General features: G+C 53.7%; 5 protein-coding genes and 1 non-coding gene across 6 annotated transcripts, besides 10 other annotated features; all 6 read left to right on the top strand.

The window, feature by feature from the left end:
* Positions 1–19,808: part of a sequence feature (sequence corresponds to BAC RPCI93-1P6) that runs on past both edges of the window.
* On the top strand, positions 198–2,381 carry Tb927.5.2060 (cell division control protein, putative; the record flags this gene model as incomplete). The annotated part of the gene is made up of 1 exon (XM_839787.1): positions 198–2,381. The coding sequence occupies one exon, from the start codon at positions 198–200 to the stop codon at positions 2,379–2,381; it is 2,184 nt and encodes a 727-aa protein (XP_844880.1).
* Tb927.5.2050 (hypothetical protein, conserved) lies at positions 2,745–3,851 on the top strand (the record flags this gene model as incomplete). The annotated part of the gene is made up of 1 exon (XM_839786.1): positions 2,745–3,851. One exon carries the CDS (start codon positions 2,745–2,747, stop codon positions 3,849–3,851), a length of 1,107 nt encoding a protein of 368 aa, XP_844879.1.
* Positions 4,242–5,222, top strand: Tb927.5.2040 (hypothetical protein, conserved; the record flags this gene model as incomplete). Its single annotated transcript, XM_839785.1, has 1 exon — positions 4,242–5,222. One exon carries the CDS (start codon positions 4,242–4,244, stop codon positions 5,220–5,222), a length of 981 nt encoding a protein of 326 aa, XP_844878.1.
* On the top strand, positions 5,807–5,893 carry Tb927.5.2035. The gene has a single exon (XR_002990004.1). It is a non-coding gene; the product is annotated as a C/D snoRNA, TB5C1C1 (small nucleolar RNA).
* Tb927.5.2030 (hypothetical protein, conserved) lies at positions 6,352–7,566 on the top strand (the record flags this gene model as incomplete). Its single annotated transcript, XM_839784.1, has 1 exon — positions 6,352–7,566. One exon carries the CDS (start codon positions 6,352–6,354, stop codon positions 7,564–7,566), a length of 1,215 nt encoding a protein of 404 aa, XP_844877.1.
* On the top strand, positions 8,926–11,535 carry Tb927.5.2020 (hypothetical protein, conserved; the record flags this gene model as incomplete). The annotated part of the gene is made up of 1 exon (XM_839783.1): positions 8,926–11,535. One exon carries the CDS (start codon positions 8,926–8,928, stop codon positions 11,533–11,535), a length of 2,610 nt encoding a protein of 869 aa, XP_844876.1.
* Positions 15,564–19,808: part of a sequence feature (Ribosomal mobile element. May contain misassembly.) that runs on past the window's edge.
* Positions 15,663–15,683: a sequence feature (GC_rich).
* Positions 15,976–16,234: a mobile genetic element.
* Positions 16,235–16,482: a mobile genetic element.
* Positions 16,728–16,777: a microsatellite.
* Positions 18,151–18,171: a sequence feature (GC_rich).
* Positions 18,464–18,722: a mobile genetic element.
* Positions 18,723–18,970: a mobile genetic element.
* Positions 19,216–19,265: a microsatellite.

Raw genomic sequence — 19,808 nt, 5'->3', positions numbered from 1 at the left:
CCTCTGTTGAGAGTTTTTTTCCCCTTATCCATTATGCATGAGACCAATCTTCCCATATCACACTTCTTTTTCTTCCTTCTTTCCTCTTCCCCTTTGCATCTCCCTCTCTCTTCGTCATGCGGTTGTGGCATTGATGGTGGCGGTCCTACGACGGGAAGAAGCAGGGGGTTGTACCGTGGAGGATTGGCTTGGAGGAAATGACGCGCCTACACTTCAAGGGAGGTGCGTGGACAAACAGTGAAGATCAGGTACTCCGTGCGTCTCTTACGGTGTATGGACTGCAGAACTGGGAACGCGTGGCCTCAACGCTGGTAAAAAAAACTGCAACCCAGTGCCGGGAGCGCTGGGAAAATTTTCTCGACCCTCGGCTAAACATTAACGAAGCGTGGACGGCGGAGGAAGAGGAGAACCTTGTCCAACTGCAGTCGCTCTTTCCAAACCAATGGAGTCTGATATCTCAAGAAGTGTCACGTCGTTGTGGTATGAACAGGCCGGCGTGGTTGTGCGAGGAGCAATATCACTCCCTGCTTGACGCACTAGAGTATAGGCGGCAGCAGGAGTCCAGCGAGTCCAGAAACAGTGCTTCCCTTACCTTAGGAGAGTTTCTTGAGGAGCGCAAGCGGCAGCGCGGGGTCCACAGGGGTATCGAGACGCGCACCGCTCGTCCAGACGCTGTAAACATGGAAGCGTCTGAGAAGGAGATGGTCGAGTTTGCCATGAGCCGATTGGCCAATCAAGATGGGAAAAAGGGGCTGCGCAAAGAGCGCAGGAAACAGCTGGAGCACACAAGCTTCCTGGCTAAACTCCAAAGTAACCGCGAGGCTATCGAATCCGGCACGTTGTCGGCCAGGGCGAAGAAGCGGATGGAACGAGCCATGATGGAGGATCGTTCCGGACCGAGTGAGGCATATCTTGTGGACAGCATTACGGAGGACATCGGGGAAGGCGGTGAAGGTGAAGAGTCAATTGCCTCGACAAAAGGAAAATTTCAGCCAATCGATCTTGGCACAGACAAAAGGGCTGCTGGGATACAGCCGAAACAGCGCGTTCTTGTCAAGGAGCTTCGCAGCACCGTTGACTCAGATGCAGGCCTACCGCCGCCGAAAGGTGCGTCGTCTACCGGTTTAAACTTGAACTTGTTGCGTGTTGCAAGCGCCGGTGCAGCTTCCCTCACACCACAGTTGGAAAATAATAAGGTTGTGGCTTCACTCGAGTGGGTGTCTAAGAGCACCGGCAGCGGCTGCAGTGTTGGTGAACCTAGAAGTGATGCTGACCCGTCTTCCGTTGGTCACGAGCGTGTGGATCTTGACGATCTTTTTGCCTCCTTGCCACGTGTGGTTGATGAATCGCGCAAGCTCGTCGCTGGAACAGAAACAAACATCGATACTTTGTTCGGTGACCTTCCAGACCCATTTCCTGGCAACCATGAAGCAGAGGAGGGGCTCAAGGAGGTACCATCGGCTCCTGCTAGTGAAGACTTTGGGAGGTCCTCGTCGCGCCCCTCAGTGGGATCAGTCGGCGACACGCCAGTTCTTTTGGACTTCACCTCACCGAGTGGTCGCACCCTTCTTGGTGAAGCAAAACGGCGCGTCGCGGCCGTAGGACGCCACATGTTTCTTCACAGCAAAAGGAGCCGTGGCGACAGTTATGAGCAGTGCCAAGGTGTGAACGAGGTGGTGAATGATGATTTGGGCGATGGAACCACAAGGCAACTTGTGTACGCCCTCATTGCGAATCAGCTCGGTATAACAACACAACTGCTGCTGCATGGGAGTGCTGCTCGAAAAGGGTGTGTGAATGGTCCTGGAGCGATCACGCAACAAAGGAAGGGCGTTGGTGCTGCCTCCCTGGGGTTGCGAAGGGGTGGAGGTGTGCTGGATGAGCAGGTCTCTAAAGTTGCAGAATGCCAAGAGGAGTCTGACCCTGATCTATGGAGATCCGTGAAAGCGAGTGAAGCCATCATCCAACTTGACAATCAGTTGCACCAGCAAAGGGGGCAGGTCGAAGCGCTCGTCTCGGAGTGTTCGGAGTCGGTGGGGTCAGGAAAGCCGGGGGTAAAATGCCCTGAACGTATAATAAGTGTTTGCTTCTCGCCCCGCTCCGGTTATACGTATGTTTGCCCCACTGCGTCCGGCACTGCAGCGAAGTACGGTGCCAAGGGTTACGGCTGCGGCATACATCGGTTGGTCCAGAGCATTTGCCTTTTTTGGAGTGAACGGCTGCGGGAAGCACAGAGAAAGCTCATCTTTTACACTGAGGTGCGCAGGGCAGAACAAAGGGAAATGAAGAGGCGGCTTGAGTGTGTCGCTAGCCAGTTGGAGGCAGTGGAGCAGAAGGAGCGCACCCTGCAGGAAGAGTTCCGCAACAAACAGGTCAGCTAATGTAAGGCAGGTGCAGTAAGCTCGTGTGCGGGAAGTGGTACATGTAAGTGTAAATGGGCTGCATTGCCTTTGGTTGTTGCGTTCGGTGGACTGAGTAGATTAAGACCCATCCGCCGTCTCGTTAGTTAGGTTTGCCTAAAGAAGAGTTGTTTAATTGCTAACAGCATGTTGAGAGAGACTCACTGGTCCTTTCTTTTGAGGCCCTCAGTCCGTCAGCGAGTCCCGCAGCCGGCACCACTAAACACTCCTCGTGTGAAGAAAGGCTGCTTCATGTTCGGGTATAGTTTGTTCGAAGGGTATTTCCTTTGACCTCATCTCTCTCTGTACTTATCCTACGTAGGCCGTTAAGGCTTCTCACAGTTGATGCTCCAATGGGTCGTGAAAGAGGTGGAAGGGCCGTTTGGCAATATAGCCACTATACATTGGGCCGTGCCAGAAGGGCAGGACGACGGTGAGAGCAGCGACAACACCGCGGAGTCTCAGAAACTGCACCACAAGGTGGGACAAGGCGGGAAAGTCCAACCCGAATTGCAGCACCTCCTGGAAGATGCAGAAGACCAACTCGGTGCCGTGTTGTGGAACAGCAACTCAGTTGCGATGGGCCACCTGCAGAAACACGTCCTCCAGAACCACGACAAGGCGTGTCATGTGGTGGAGCTCGGGGCGGGGGTCGGCTGTTTGGGTATTGGGCTCGCGATGGCGGGTGCGCGCGTGGTAATCACTGACATGAAGGAACTTGTGCCACTCATGGAAAAGAATATTGAGTTAAATAAGGAGAGAATTCTCTCACGAAGCAATGGAAAGGGAAGTTGTGTTGCAATGACCTGGAGGTGGGGTCCGCCGCCTCTGGTGAAGCAAAAGCATAATGCTAAGCGGGTCAAAATTAATAATGCGCGGCAACATTCTTCAAATGCAGACGTGCCGAGCGCACAAAACGAGAGAGGGCGCTCACCGTACCTCTTACCCTCTCCCGCATTCGTCGAAATGCAGCGGTTGCTCGATCATGTAGACCTTGTTGTACTCTGTGACGCCCTCTACGGAAACCCGAAAAGCTGGCCACAGTTGTTATATACGTTGTCGGAAATACTAGCAGCGAACCCTCGTTGTGAAGTGATAAACTTTTGTGAGCAACGAGTGGATGATGTGGAAGGGGATTTCTTGAATCTCCTCCAGCAGGAGAATGCGAAGTTGCCACCACCTGCCAACAGTGCGGTGGGACCAGAGGGAAACGAAACAATGGAGGAAGCGCTATTGCGGATGCGGGGGTCATACAAATGGTCGACGTCAACAGAAGTCGTTGGGGAGGGACCGAGCGATTTGGGTATGCCCGTCCGAGTAACACGCATTAGTTGGGTGCATCGTAGTGGAAAATGGGGGACAGGTGCTTCCACCGCCTCGCGTGATGTGGTTGTTGATGGTGCCGATTTAGGGAGGAAAAGTGGGGGGCGTAAGCGAGAGCGGACTCGATAGTTTTTTACTTAGCTGCTTCGGTGAAGACTGTCGTCTAAAACCTGAAAGAGTGCAAGAGAAAGAGAGGTGTTAACAACTGACCGCAGTAACCTGGCGCTTATAGCGTTTGCGCTGTAGCTGAGCGTGCATGCAACCCTTTGTATCCGTTACCCACGTGCCAACGCAACGTCCACTTAGGTTGACACCTCACTTTAATTTACTTCACTGCCCTTATTATAGCTGTTGTTTAATTTTTCTCTCCTACTTAACTTTCGAGGCCTTACATTCGTTAGATTCGAGAGGAACAACGGCGCTGGCTGTTGGAATCATAGAAAAAAGATAGATTTAAGCCTATAAACCCACGCGCACATATACACGCGCACCTAGATACTCTCTTTAAAGGCGGCGTTGATGGCGGCACTACGCTATTTCCCGTGCCCGTTATTCCCCGGTGAAGTTGAGGATTTTTATTGCACAAACTGCCACACCTCTTGTAGTGCCTTGTCCCTCTTGGTTGGACCACACACCGGGCACAGTCGCATTCCGCTTTCTCTGGCAACGCAATACTTTCCCTCCGCGCTTCTTCGTAATGCAAACACCCTCCTTCAACGTTTACGGGATGAATATGAGCAACCAAGGGCAGAGCACATGCTGGCCCTTGGCAGGGCGCTGGAGCACCTGAAGCAGCAGCGAGAACAGAAGTTGAAGGGGCTGCAGGAACTCAGGCGCGACGTGTTGCTCATAGACAAGGAACTGAACGCTGTTGAGCAGAGGCGTGTTGCAGCGATTTGCCATTGGTCACGCAAGCGCCAGAGTTTTGCTGATGAGGCGCGAAAAATATTGCACGGTGCAGACACCCTAGCGAAGGCGGCGGGGCTGAGGGATCCAACCAGTGATGAGGTAGCAGAGGAGAAAAGAACGATTAATGCTGAAGCTCGGCAAATGATCGCAAAGGAGTTGGAGGATGTGCGGAAGCTGTTGTCAGAACCATTGGAGTTGCTAAGCAACGAGATGAAAAACCTGTCGCAGGAGCTGAGCGTTGAGAGGAATTGTTGCTCACTGGAGGGTAGTGAAAGCGATGATGAAGCCATGCGATTCTTTTACGCGAAAGACATGACGAGGCGCAGCATGGGCACGTGTGGCATAGACACGTTGCCGACGTCCGACACTCGAGTTGTGCTGGATGAGCTGCTTACTTCTGGACCGGGAAACGCGACGCCAAGCGGTTTGAGCGACCCTTTTGGAAAAGAGCTCGTTGAGGCGGCGAGCGAGTGCGGTAGTGTTGGCAGTAGTGTATCGGCTAACGAGCGCTGTCGATGGCGGGACAATATGAAGCAGAGGGAGCGGCTTCTACACGAAGGTCTCAACCGTTGTTTACTTAACCGCATTTAACGGAAACAAAACATCGGGTTCTCTCATTTCTTCCCTGATGGAAAAGGACACGGTGGGTTGTACGGTAGGGAGGAACTCACACCAGCACGAATCTTGTCGGTTCTGTTTCCAACAGGAAAATACGTTTTTTTTCTCTTTTTTCTTCGGAGACGGTACAAATACACTATCATGGGGCACGGCGGTATGGCTTTTTGCCCACTCTTACCGCGGGCTTGTGAAGTTTCACCCCCCCCTTTACCGTAAGGCCCTCTATACTTCCGCCTACTTGTGTTCACCGCCAAATGATTTATTGAACTGGCGCCCTCTCCGCTTTGCAGTGCTTTGCAATATGCAACAACAATGGTGCTCTTTTTCAATCCTATCTAGTTTCTTTACGGCAGTTCCCCTAGTTATTTTACATTTGAAACTTTCTTGAACCTCCATTTCCGACACCTCACAACAGTGTGTGAGAAATTATGGGATCTGATGCATGGTCCTAATGTCGGCGACGTTGCTCCAGAATGACCTTCGCTCCTTTTTCCCCCCTTTGAACGGCTGTCTACCTCAGCATATACGATGCTTTTTGCTGCAGCTAACAGTTTGATGTGATGAATTTTAAGCTTAGGACACCTTTGGACGCAGGGACCCTGCGATTGAAAACAGTGAAACTTGATCGATTCGTACACTGATTTCCATTTGTATTTTTTCCCATTCTACCCAAGTTCTTTCTCCTCCCACGAAAATGTGTCAAATCACCTACTCCCCCATATATCCATTTGTTTTGTGTTCAACTTTCCCTTTCCACGCGCCCATTAATGTGTCGGTTTGTGTATAGACAAATGTTCTCACATTCATTGGTCTCGAGATTCCAGGTATTGCTTCGCCACTGCGTACAGTTCGTTATATGAACTCCCATCTCTATTGTTGGTAAGGGGAATTGTGCACCGGTAGTGTGTTTTGCCGCGCCCGTATGTCATTATAAACCTCCGTCCTCTTATCTTTTGACTCGCTTTCTACCGTCAATCAAAACAATTCTCGGTGGTGTAGGGTGTTCTCGGCACGGTCGAGAGAAAGTAACGGGTACGGGGAGAACGTTCCGTTGCAGCCATAAGTGGACAACTCACGGGGCGCGTCGAATAGTGGATTACAAATGTTTCGCTGCACTGTGAGGCGTCGCATAGGAACAACGTCTACTATTCTGGCTAACTTAGCTCTCTTCGCGGCGAACGCCTTGAGTATACACGATGTGTTCGGTGTGTTATTGGTTGGCGGTGTCGTGTTTCGATTCATTTCTCTCGCAGCCAGCATATACGGTGACCGCTGCGTTGCCCGCGCGGCGTGTGCGCTTCCCGAGTTGCAGGAGGCACACGAGCAGTACAAAACCATCGTTGATCACCCGCGTGCTATTTTTTGGGAGAAGAAGGTTGCGGCGCAGAAACTAAAAAATGATCGTAATCGCATATTTCGTAGCCATCATGTTGATAACGTTCGCCTTGTCCTTCCCCATGCTGTCGCAGTTTTGATGACGTGGTACAGTTTCTGTTCTCCCGCGCAACAACTCAGTGACCACCTCGCCGTCGTTTCCGTTACATCTCCTCTGTCATTCCGACTAATGGGCACAGTGGTTGACCCCACTCTTTGTTTCGCTGCCACCCTCACACTCATCAGCATACGGGACCACTTGCAGCGACGCATGGGCTTCAGTGACGGATTGGACGCCTGGATTCGGCGAGGAAAGGGATATGTGACTGGAGCGTGGGGTGTTTTTACAGTCATTACCCTCTCCGCGCAGTTTGTCACAAGTTTTGCTGGCTTTCTCCCACCACATGTAGCACCCACCTGGTTGGGCATAAGCATAACGAGCTTGTGCAAAAGCATTCTGGTGAACCACACGGCGCCCATGCGCGCGCTCTTTCGCATTCAGGACTACCCGCCGAGTCACGGCAAACATGGGGCGACGTGCACTGCCGAAGTTCATGAGTATCGACTCGCCTTTACAGGCGTTGATGTGGAAGAGCGGCGCCATATGTGGCAGACCCAAAAGAAGGCGCTCGATTACGAATGCAACGTCCGTCTACACCGCTTGCTTAACCGTACGGGGCTTTTTGACAGCGTGGAAGAAGCGGAGCATGAGGCAGAAAGACTGAAGAAAAAGTTGAACATAGCGCGAACGAGGCGGAAGGAGCGGGAGCTGAGGGAACGGGGAGATGGTGAGAGTGATGGCGTGGCTCCCCCAGCAACTCTGGCTTTCAAAGAGGATGATGTGGGGCCCTCGGCCGATGAGGTGGCGGAGCGCCACTTTGATGAATTGCAGCTAAGGGAAAACGATCGGCGGCGCAAGAGACGGGGCCACGACGGCGGTTGAAGGGCATGGGTAGCCGACCGACGCGAGTGAACGGAGCGCGGGCAAACTGCGCAACATTGCGCTTCACCTCTTTTCCAAACGTTTTCTGCGCTTTGATTGTTATACTCAGCGAAGCAACAAATGCTTACCGTTGCAGGTCGTCTTCCTTCGGTTCCCTACTCTCCGTAGAAATCCATCCCTACCTCACATCCTCTGCTTTTTTGCATTTGGGCTCAAACTCCTTCCTCAATCCACCCCGTTAAAACCCTTGGTGAGAGCCTACCCTCTGTAGACGGCTGCGACAAATTGGGGCATTCTAGGAAGATGAGATACTAGCCCCTAGGAAAAACGCTGTATCTGCCGTACCTGATCCGATCTAACACGTGCCAATCGTTGACAAACTGTCTAAAGCAAGGCTCACAGCATTGATGCCACTGTGGTTGCGCGACTTGGACCAGAAACATCATCTGGCCAACCCCAGAAGAACCCGCTAACAAATTGGGTCGTCTCGCTTCATTTGGCCCTTCCTCCTTCCCAAGCCCGACACAGTTCGAGACAGGCGAGGGGGCCCGGGTCGCAGCAGACAAAACGCCACGACCGCCCTCTCCTTCGTGTTTTACCAAAAGGATCACTTGTCACACGTACCAAAGCGTTGTTTTCATTCTCTGACACTGAGGGGAACGGGTTTCCTCACCATCTTCGGTGTCCGTTTTTTCTTTCCCGGAAGCTGGGAGAACAAGGATCCCGCAGCGCTGGCTAAACTGCCAGGCGAGCCTCGTGATCAAGACCCACGCCTCAAGGCGGACGCCGGGGTGGACGCATGATTGGTCGCCGAGGAAACGCGTATCCATGTAGTTTGGGGGAGCTTGGGCTACATTGGATATTTGGGGGGTGGGCTTTCCATTTGTTCCGGTGGTTCCTGGGCCCCGTTCGTCTCCTGGGAACTTGCACCCCTCTTGGCGGAGCGTCGGGCCGCGCGTTGCGGTGGTCGAGCCGTGTTTTATGATTATTGTTTTCGCTAGAGTTCGGCGTGGTATTATCGATATTAGATTTTTCTCTAGTAAAACTGTTCCGGAACGCATTACTGCGATATGGGGGCAATAGCGATTTTTTTCAATCAGCCCCGCACCCCTTCAGTATATGGAGTTTTTAGTGGGTGAGTGCGAAAGTGTGGTCGGCGTGAAGCTGCTACCGGCACAATCCTTCCCCTACTGGGAATGAAAGCGGTGAAGGGTTAATAGGGGGAAGGGTCACATCACCGGATGACTTGCTCCTTCTGCCTCCTAAATAAGTAATCGTTCCGCCTTGGTGTTTGTACTCGCATTCTCACCCCAATTTCACTGTTAAATTCCATCCCCAGGCACATTATTACAGGATAGCATGCTGATGGAAACGAAATTTCGCGGAGGATCCCCATTTCCTCCGTCTGCATGCACACCGGAACGCGGTATATGTACCACCATTGAGCCATTGGGTGCATTTGACGCAGCGAGAGTACGCGCTGCGCACTATTTGCCGACGTTCGCTGTTGCTGTGGAAGCTGCGTATCAATTCCTTCGCTTGCTCGGTGTAGGGAGTGTGGCGCGTCACATTCGGGTTGTGGCGGACCCGCGCGACCTAAACTTTCTGCTGGATCTGCTGTTTGAGCTCCCCCCATGCTGTAGTAGAGTCGAAAATGTTAAACAAATATCGCTCGAGGGCGACGACGCAATCGATGCCGCTTCCCTCGCGCATTTGACAGTGGTAAGTCAAGAGGTTAAGTTGCGAGTTAATGTCGAAGTTCTAGCAGAGCGCTCGCGTGCTGGAGTCCCCTCGCCCCCGCATCACGCATGCGTGCTCTACGAAGGTCGCTGGACCTCTTGTTCACCACTGAAAGGGAAAGACGTTTTGTCGGAAGTTCTTATCCCCATTGGAGAACGAGCTGAACAGTGGTGTCGATGTTCGTGTGCCGACCGCATCGCCAAATGTTCCTCACTGATCAAGTTACAGTGTGAGGTTATCGGCCTCTTCTGCAACATGCCTGTGCGACGCCGCATTGCACTCCAATCACGCGGGGGTTTCAACAATCGGATGCGAAGCGAACGGCAGGCAGTGGTTATGGTTGCGTATCGCGTGGCCGCGGAGCGGATCTTGGCACCTTTTTATCTCTTACCACAGGGAGGGGGGCGTCGGGCCACCTCAGTGTACCTTCGCCTAAGCGATGTCATCGCCGAGGGGGGAAGAGCAGCATACGATACAGCCAGTGTAGTGTTCATAGGGGCTTCAAGATCGGGCGATGGGGCGGGGGTAGATTCGTTGGTCAAACGGAAGCGCGAGTACGCCCACGCAGGTGGGGAATCGGAAACCCTTTCTACCGTTTACCGTTTGTTGCAAGCTTTCCTGCCGCACCTCAGCCAGTTGGCCGTGGCGTTGGGACTTGGAAACAACGCGGAAACTTTGTGCCTTCGAGAAGTTGTTGTAGCACGTGCCAAGTTTGCTATGGTGTATCATGCGCCGCATTGTGAAACGCACGTCGGTACCGGTCTCTGCAGACACGCTTACAATTGCCTTGGTTCCGTACTTATTTTGTCCGCGGACCCGGTCTCCGGTGAATGTTACGTTGTTGATGAACGGCACCGCGTGTACCGTCATTTGGCAACGCTCCCTAAATCACTGCATCCCCTATTTGTCTTCGTGGACGGGAAGCTGTTGGAGGGAAGGGATGCCCAGCTCAAACGGATGTTTCAGGCGGTCGTGCAGCAGCACGTTCCAGGTGTCGGTCGGATTCCCCATAGAGCAAACGGGAATAACCCCAAACGCGGCTCGGATGAAGATGACCTCCCCACCGTCAGAAAAGTTCTCACAAAAACCGAAGGTAAAGAGTCTCACAATGCAGTGGCCACTGGGGTGCGAGTGTCATTTTTGGCCAGACAGCTCGCGTCCACAGTTTCCGTCCCGGCAACAAGTCGCGCAATCGGGGGAATCAATGCCGCCGCTGCCTCGGTCCCCCGCCGGACGCCCTTCTGTCCATATACGTTGATGAAGCCAGTGCCCTCGGCTGATACCCTCCCGCGGGCCCGTACCGCCATGCCAGTTGCACCGAAACCGTCGTGCATTGTGCCCCGGATATTCCGTTGCCCCGTTGTTTGGAGGGGAGGGGAAGCTCCGGACGAGAACGAGCCGATTATTTGTCCGTTTCGTGGTAATCATTTTTTGGCGCAGTGGGATCGTAAGTTTCTCTTGCTTGACACGGGCGATGCAGCGGGATTGAACGACACTGCGTCGACAGAGTGCAATGAACAGCGGCTCCCATCCGCACGAGCAACAGCAACCGAAAGTCGACATTCGCCTATCCCCCCCAAGTTGTTCATCACAGATCAGCACGCTATTCATGAGCGCTTGCGCCTCGAATACTTCCTGGCCCACGCAGAGTCGTATGTGGAGCCGCAACCGTCTTTAACAACCTTCCCCGTAAAAATACCTCATGACATGCGGCATTGCGTTGCTGCTTATGAGGGTGCTCTCAAGCGTTGGGGCTGGCGCTTCTCACACAACACACCGCAACCAAATTTGGCTTGCTTTCCAGAAGCTACCATCGATTTTCCGGACACCCCATGTCCGAGGAAACTCTTTGATACCATTACACAATGGCCCTGTCTCACTTTGGAGGGGCACCGGCTTGTGCTAGACACCGTTTGTGCTCTTCGCCAAACGCTGGAAGAGATTGCAGCAGTTTTCCCTGCATCACATGTTTCCGCCCTCCGCGCCACGAACACCCCGGAGGGCGATAATTGTGAACGACACCGGCGCCACCACGAATTCAGAGTAATACCATCGGCTGTATTGCAGTTCTTCGTCACTCGCTCTTGCCGCGGTGCCATAATGTTTGGGGACCGCATCAAGGATGAGCACGCAAAACTGTTAGTTGATTCATTGAGGGCCGTGGGCCAGTACAGCGTCTGTTCTCATGGAAGGCCGTCTTTTGCCGTAGTCCGGCGCCGCGAAGGTTAAATGAACAAACCGGTATTGCATGTCCCTTTCGATCCTCTATACGTGCACGTTGGTGTTTGCCATAACTCACATTGCAACAGCGCAGCGAGCCGATGGCTTTTCGCATGCTTCCTCCTCCTTGTTTTTCTCCGTGCGGAATAAACTGCGCAGTGATGCGCGCCGATGTCGAAATAATGTCACGGAAACGGTTCGTGCGACGCCAACTTTGCTAATTTTATTTTGTGCGCGTTTTTTTTTTCTACATATTTAAGGGCAGAGTGCACCAGAATCGACCCTCGGTCCAGAGATATGCTCGATCCCAATCCCTTCTCAGCGTTTCGGGTGGGCGGGCGGTTATGACCGGAAGCCCTCATGAAGATGTTAATGTGTAGAGGTTTTTGGCGGAAGGTCAGTTTTCACGCAATGGTGAAACGCTCCCCACCCCTTGGTGCGAGGACGAAGACATTGGAGAAACGTGCCCCCAGCAGTGCATGCTGACTCGCGCTGCGGGAGAGAACAACAACACGTAGGAGGCGAACCTCGTGTGGCGAAGTGCGATTCAACGTGGCGGCGCGCACGAGCACAATCTAAAAAGGGGACCGACTACGCTTCTGTCCAAGGGGAACGGGTTACTTTGATGAGCCCCGACGAGTTTATTTAACAGCTGCCGGACAAGCGTGCGGTCAGGAAGGGAAGGAAAAGTGCCACGCACCGGGGTTGGGGTGCCGACACTCTCCTATTTGATCGAATCTCCCACTCTGAAAAACCCTGAGTGGGGAAATTAGACTTGCACCCTCGGTGGGGCGACGGATGTGCCCAGCCGTGTAACCGGGACGGCTCCTCCTAAATACCCCAAAACCTTGGGATCGAAACTGAACCATTGGCAAAGGTTGTGGACGCGGCGTCGAAAATAGGAAGTGTTCCGGCACCTCCCATACTGTTACTAATCATTCATTCCCCATACCTTACTAATGCCACCCAAAATGTTTGCCCATGAATGGGACCAGAAACTCAGCACCTTATTAGGTATTTTTGTGGGGCTGCGGGAATCTGCCAGGGTTTTCGAAATTTCCGTGGGTGAAGAAGCGACCTAGTGGGCAGCTCCGTTTCCCCGTTTTGATTAGTGTCGGATCGATGGCACCGTCGTCCTGTGCGTGTAGTGAGAATTCGCAGGGGAAAGGGGAAGTGACATTGAGGGTGTGCTTCCGCCAAATGGTTTCGTGCGCATCGTGGCGACAGCAGGCGACGCCGTCGCGAATGCACAAACCTGGGAACAGCGCGTGGGCAGCAGGGAAATCGCCGATGCGCATTGGTGGTATTGAAGGAGGAAGAAGGTGCAACCTGAAGGTGCTTGATCTTTCCCGCAATAAAAACTCTGCGTTATTGGAAGTGTGGTGAATGAGGTCGATTGCCGTCAACGGTTTCGAATGAGGAAGACGGCGGAGTTTGCGTTTAAGAAACTGTGCGTATCTACCCATCCTTCAACTAGCCACAGAGGGTGCGTGCTGGGTGTTAATGGGTGTGCGAACTGAAAATGTCCCAATGTTCCCCGTTGTTGTGCGTCTCTCACCTTCAAGGTTGGCTAATACGTTGCGTCCAATAGTCTCATTTCTCCTTGGAGCCCGCTCACCGCGAAACATGCAAGAGAGAACAAGTGAACCTTGACATTTCCGACTTCGAATGGTTGCCAGTTCCTTTACTTCCATCGCCGTGTGCTCGTCACCGGTGCTTGACAGAGCCGATTTTCCAGATTCAACTTTCAACGCACATGGAACTTGTGTCACAACGCGGTCGCGTTGCGTTTCTTTGCTTTTTCCCCTTTAGACTTTGTAACGGTAGAGGGTTGTCCCCAAATGATGTTTTCAAGTGTTCACCAATAGTCCATGCGCAAAATGGTGTAATTCCCACCGTTCAGTTCCTATTTTGTATTTGCACACACCTTGCTCGCATCATTAGTTGTGCGGTGGGGCTGGTGGTGAACCTTTGTTGGCAGAAAACAGACAACTGTACTTTTTGCCGTTCTTCCATAGAATATTGAAGCTTCCCAACTAACATTCGCGCCGTGAGTATGCTCCCCGCTCTCGTCACCGCTGTTGTCCTAAACGAATCCCTGCCATTATTGTGCTCATTCGCCAAATAGAATGTGGTTATGACTCTCCATTTCAGTTGGCCATAAAAACTTCCCTCACGCAGGCAACAGCTGGGAGGACGAGGCGAACTCCTGGCAGTTTCGCGCAGTTCCTTCACCTCCCCAGAGCAAAAGCCCCACACCACGGTCACACCCGCATCCATGCTCGCATTTCTACGTGGGTCTCCTGGCGCCCCGATTGGTACGTCTCATCGACGCGGTTCAGCCCATCTTCCTAGCCATGTTATTCGGGGAAAGTTAAATATAAACGTTCCTGTTCGTATCACTTTCCCTTCTCCCATCAATCGTCATCACTTCCACCCCGGTGTTGCCCAATAAGCAGAAAATAACAGTCAACAAAGGAGAATATCCATTCTCGTTGAAGCCGCCCCACCCTTCGCGTACTCCCTAAAATGGCTGTCACGGCTTTTCCCCTCGACTCCGCGGAAACACGCGTATTTCATATGCGGATACGAGAGTGTCGGTGGCTGTGTTCCTTCTCTTTGGAAGTTCTGTGGCCGTAGACGGCGAAAGGTTGAGTTTTAGCGACGGTGAACACGCACTTTTTGGTGCGGCAAAAAAGGGTCGAAATCGCTGTACGCCTTCACCCATGCGGAAACGAAATGCGAAACAGAGAAAGTGAGAGAGTGAAGGTACTGTCAAGTTGATGGAGTTGAGAATTTTGAGGGTTAGAAGAAAGGAGGAGGACGTTAATATCCGAGCCTTTCACAAAGGAATTACGATATTTTTGAAGCGCGTGGGGAATAAAGTGAAGAGGAGAGTTGAAAAGGTTGAGATACATTGGATACACGGCCGTAGGGACAGCAGGGCTTGTCGCAGGAAGGTTGGGCTTTTTTTTTTCAGCTTTATTAATCCAACAAGAATATCAACGCTTTCCGATAGTCCCCGGGACGCTTGTGTTTGTTGGCAATGGAGGAGGCGAAACTTATCTCGGTAGAGGATGCTCCTCGTCAGAGAATCAAGCAAGAAGTTTCCAAGAAAATTGGGTGATGTAAAGGGCTGGAGGGGGGTCTCTTCCAAAGGATCTTCAATAATTGGTGGAGGAGGAAATTTGGTTAAAATTTGGGAAAGAACGATAAAAAGTCTTCTATGTCCGTCTCCTTCACATCCCCGTGAGCATGTGGGAAGATTTGAGCAATGTGGATTAAAAAATGGGGCATCGTGCTTTTTCGTTACCGTAGCGCTAATCCAGCGACATAGCAACCACAGGCCTGAATTCCATAGCGACGACGTTACGGGAGTTGGTGTTACTTTCCCTCAAAAATTCCCACTACCAAAGGCCACAAACCAGTGGAGGAGCATGAAGAATCAGAAACGCAGCAGAGAAGTTCAATGGCTAAGTATAAAAGTATATTTTAAACCGGACATTTAGAGTGGAGAAGCTAAGGAAACAGATATGCGGTGTCGGAAATTATCCGACACTAAACATGTTTGAACGGAAATGCGGCTGTTTGAAACCGTAGCGTTCAGAAACCTACATAACACACACCACCGCAAGAAGCAAGGCGAGGACAAGAGGGAATGCGAACAAATTGAGGGGTGTTAGGACAAAGCTTTCGGCGACAGCCCCACTTCCAGTAAAAGATTACATCATCCGTCGTAAATTATTGTGGGGGCTTGGGAAAAAGGGAGAGTCGAATCTTCCCTCCCCACCACCACCAACAACAGGAGACAATTAGGGCATTTACCGAACACTTCAGCAATTCCATAAACAAGACCAACGACGACAATTTCACAATGAAATTGCGCAAAAAGACCATCATACGCAACGACTGATGCGGACAACGAGACCCTCCGAGGACTACCTATCGCCAACCCCACCCCACCAGGTATGCACCTTTCCAAATTGGATAACCTCACCCCACTTGGCACGCGCTAAACGCCCCACTAACATTTCACCACCGACACGGCGCCGCCCCGGTGGTGTCGTGCGGCGAAACGCCCTCAATGATGCGGGGGTTAAAAGAAAAATAAAGGTTCGATGTTTTCTTATGGCAAACCCGGGGCGCCGGCGCCGCCGTCTTTCATTTTTCGGAAGGCCAAACTTTCCGTTTCCCCAGAACTTTCACCCGCCTTAGGGCCCCCAGCACGCGTCCCCATAGCGCCGATGCAGTGGGCAAATCGGCGTCCGCCATCCCGACCCCCCGAGGCGTGCTTTGGCGCCCTCAAACAAAACATTCGAACGCATTTTTCCGGCGCCGCGGGTTCCTGATCCCCCGCCGTCCAACTCGTGTGTCCCTTCATCCTCCTTGAAAACGCAGCCAAAAACCCATGCGCGGGCGTGTTGGCGGCCGCAAACACCGTGGCGGTCATTTTTTTTTTTTGAAATTTTCTTCGTGCCTTCGTGAGAGTTTCCCCCCACTGGCGCGGCCATCAGCCATCACCGTAGAGCCCTGAGATGCTATCGGTCTGGCGACTGTGGCAGAGTCTCCCTTTTTCATTCATCCTAACACACCCTCTATAATTTTTTGTTGTATTTCCGCAGTTGAACGGAATACAGCAGATGGGGCGAGAAGCCTCCCACCCCGGACTCTCCAAAAGATGTCAATTGGCAATCCTTTTTTTTTGGAGTTCCACATCACCGGACAGCAGCATCTTAGCGCGGATGATACTGCTGATGGCACGCTGGCACGTGCCCAGGGACCGACAAATGAAAAACGGTGTCCCAGCAAGACGCCGTTGATCCCTGTGCTGTACGATGCCGAGGCCAGAGCACAGCAGTGTTCCCCATGAAAGGAACTCTGCTGGCTCTTGGCTTCCCCCGATGATGCGGGGTACTGGACCCTGGCACCACGTGGAGGTGGCCGGCGCCGCCAGGGCGTGGCGGTCATCGCAGCCGCCCTCATCGGGGGTGTGTCGCGGGGCCACTCTCCTTGCCGGCGGCGAGTAGCCGGGCCCAAAGGCGATGCCGCCCCGTGGCTAATTCCTAAGGAAAAAATCTGACGGGTTCCACCCGGGCCACCTTCGCCCCCCTCCACGCAAGCGGAGCGTTGCGCCGGACCTCTTAACCGCGCCAGGGGCGAACTTTTGTGCGGGGGGAATGAGGTTTTTTGTATTCCGTTTAAAGGCAAGGCAAGGTGGGGCTGGGTGAGGCAAGGTAAGGCAAGGCGAGGCCCCCTTCCGAACACGGGCAGCGGGGGACCGGCGCTGAACAGTCACCATTTGTTTCGAAGGGAAGGGAAAAGGGACAATATCCTGTATTCAAAAAAGCTTCACGCTTTTTGGAGTAGCAAAGGGGTGGCGGCTGTTTGTGAACAGCGGCACGTTTTTTCGAACAGGAAAGGATATGTTAGAGTTTTCGAAAAGAACCGCGTTTTTAAAAAATGCGGGTGGGCGGGCAGCGTCGTCGCTTTTTCAAACACCGTGGGCGAGGGGGGATCAGTGACGAGGCACCTCGACCCCCTTTTCCAAAGGTCTTAAATTTTTTTTTTTGCTGCGGGGTCCTGAGGGCCGGCGGCGCCGCGGTGCCCGATGATCCGCCCGACTGGTGCGCCACCACCGTGCTCGGGTTTCCGACCAATCCTCCAAAACCTTCCAGGGGTCCTCGGGTTCCGGCGGCCATTCGAAATTCGGAGGTCCGCGGGCGTGATGGGCGGCCCCTCTCCCCGCTACCTTTTCATCCCATCGCCGGGCCAACCGAATGAAACCAACCACCTCCCCCGCCGAAAACAAATTGCGGTTTTCGCGAAAGCGAGGCGGCGGCGGGCTCGGGCCGACTCCCAAATGACGGCGAGGGGGTGGTGCTGGTGGTCGGGGGGCGGGACCCGGGTGGTTTGCCCCCCTTCGGTAAAAAAAGACGGGGGGTGGCCCGACGAGTTGGGGGGCAGCGAATGCCGCGGTCACGGGGAAGGGCGCGGCCTGCCAATAAACCGCCACCGGGTTCGGGTGGCCACTTTGAGGCACCGGTACACGCCCCGGCGGACCCGAGAGCCGGCCGGGGTGTCCGACCCTTCCGTCGATATTGAAACCCGCCATGATTTCGGGCGTTGGGCGAATTTTCTCTAAAAGATGATAAAAAAGAACCTCTCCGAAACGAGAGATACGGTTCCGCCTGAGCTAATCTTTTTTTCTTTTGAAAACGCGCTCGTCGCGACCGCGCGGCGTGGCTTTCCCTTATTTTATTTTATTTTTTGGCGAGAAAGGTGAAAGAAAAGCAGGTGGGGCAACAGAAGGGTTGAGTGCCGAGCGGGGACAGCTTGTTCACCGGTAAGAACGAGAGGGGCGCGTTTCAATGGGGTCGCCGTCGGGTGTCCGGGTTGGGGGGGGGGGGGAGACGTCTGTTGCGAAGGAATGTTTCCGTGGCAAGTCGGGCGGCGCCGTACGGAAGGGGGGTTCCCGGGTCTCGACGAAAGCGATGGGGGTGCCTCGCCCCCTTAGCCCGGTTTTTGTCCGACACGGCGCCGCCCCGGTGGTGTCGTGCGGCGAAACGCCCTCAATGATGCGGGGGTTAAAAGAAAAATAAAGGTTCGATGTTTTCTTATGGCAAACCCGGGGCGCCGGCGCCGCCGTCTTTCATTTTTCGGAAGGCCAAACTTTCCGTTTCCCCAGAACTTTCACCCGCCTTAGGGCCCCCAGCACGCGTCCCCATAGCGCCGATGCAGTGGGCAAATCGGCGTCCGCCATCCCGACCCCCCGAGGCGTGCTTTGGCGCCCTCAAACAAAACATTCGAACGCATTTTTCCGGCGCCGCGGGTTCCTGATCCCCCGCCGTCCAACTCGTGTGTCCCTTCATCCTCCTTGAAAACGCAGCCAAAAACCCATGCGCGGGCGTGTTGGCGGCCGCAAACACCGTGGCGGTCATTTTTTTTTTTTGAAATTTTCTTCGTGCCTTCGTGAGAGTTTCCCCCCACTGGCGCGGCCATCAGCCATCACCGTAGAGCCCTGAGATGCTATCGGTCTGGCGACTGTGGCAGAGTCTCCCTTTTTCATTCATCCTAACACACCCTCTATAATTTTTTGTTGTATTTCCGCAGTTGAACGGAATACAGCAGATGGGGCGAGAAGCCTCCCACCCCGGACTCTCCAAAAGATGTCAATTGGCAATCCTTTTTTTTTGGAGTTCCACATCACCGGACAGCAGCATCTTAGCGCGGATGATACTGCTGATGGCACGCTGGCACGTGCCCAGGGACCGACAAATGAAAAACGGTGTCCCAGCAAGGCGCCGTTGATCCCTGTGCTGTATGATGCCGAGGCCAGAGCACAGCAGTGTTCCCCATGAAAGGAACTCTGCTGGCTCTTGGCTTCCCCCGATGATGCGGGGTACTGGACCCTGGCACCACGTGGAGGTGGCCGGCGCCGCCAGGGCGTGGCGGTCATCGCAGCCGCCCTCATCGGGGGTGTGTCGCGGGGCCACTCTCCTTGCCGGCGGCGAGTAGCCGGGCCCAAAGGCGATGCCGCCCCGTGGCTAATTCCTAAGGAAAAAATCTGACGGGTTCCACCCGGGCCACCTTCGCCCCCCTCCACGCAAGCGGAGCGTTGCGCCGGACCTCTTAACCGCGCCAGGGGCGAACTTTTGTGCGGGGGGAATGAGGTTTTTTGTATTCCGTTTAAAGGCAAGGCAAGGTGGGGCTGGGTGAGGCAAGGTAAGGCAAGGCGAGGCCCCCTTCCGAACACGGGCAGCGGGGGACCGGCGCTGAACAGTCACCATTTGTTTCGAAGGGAAGGGAAAAGGGACAATATCCTGTATTCAAAAAAGCTTCACGCTTTTTGGAGTAGCAAAGGGGTGGCGGCTGTTTGTGAACAGCGGCACGTTTTTTCGAACAGGAAAGGATATGTTAGAGTTTTCGAAAAGAACCGCGTTTTTAAAAAATGCGGGTGGGCGGGCAGCGTCGTCGCTTTTTCAAACACCGTGGGCGAGGGGGGATCAGTGACGAGGCACCTCGACCCCCTTTTCCAAAGGTCTTAAATTTTTTTTTTTGCTGCGGGGTCCTGAGGGCCGGCGGCGCCGCGGTGCCCGATGATCCGCCCGACTGGTGCGCCACCACCGTGCTCGGGTTTCCGACCAATCCTCCAAAACCTTCCAGGGGTCCTCGGGTTCCGGCGGCCATTCGAAATTCGGAGGTCCGCGGGCGTGATGGGCGGCCCCTCTCCCCGCTACCTTTTCATCCCATCGCCGGGCCAACCGAATGAAACCAACCACCTC

Source organism: Trypanosoma brucei, chromosome 5, assembly GCF_000002445.2.
Source record: "Trypanosoma brucei brucei TREU927 chromosome 5, complete sequence".
In the NCBI taxonomy this organism is placed as follows: Eukaryota; Euglenozoa; class Kinetoplastea; order Trypanosomatida; family Trypanosomatidae; genus Trypanosoma; species Trypanosoma brucei.
This window is presented reverse-complemented; position numbering and strand designations above follow the sequence as displayed.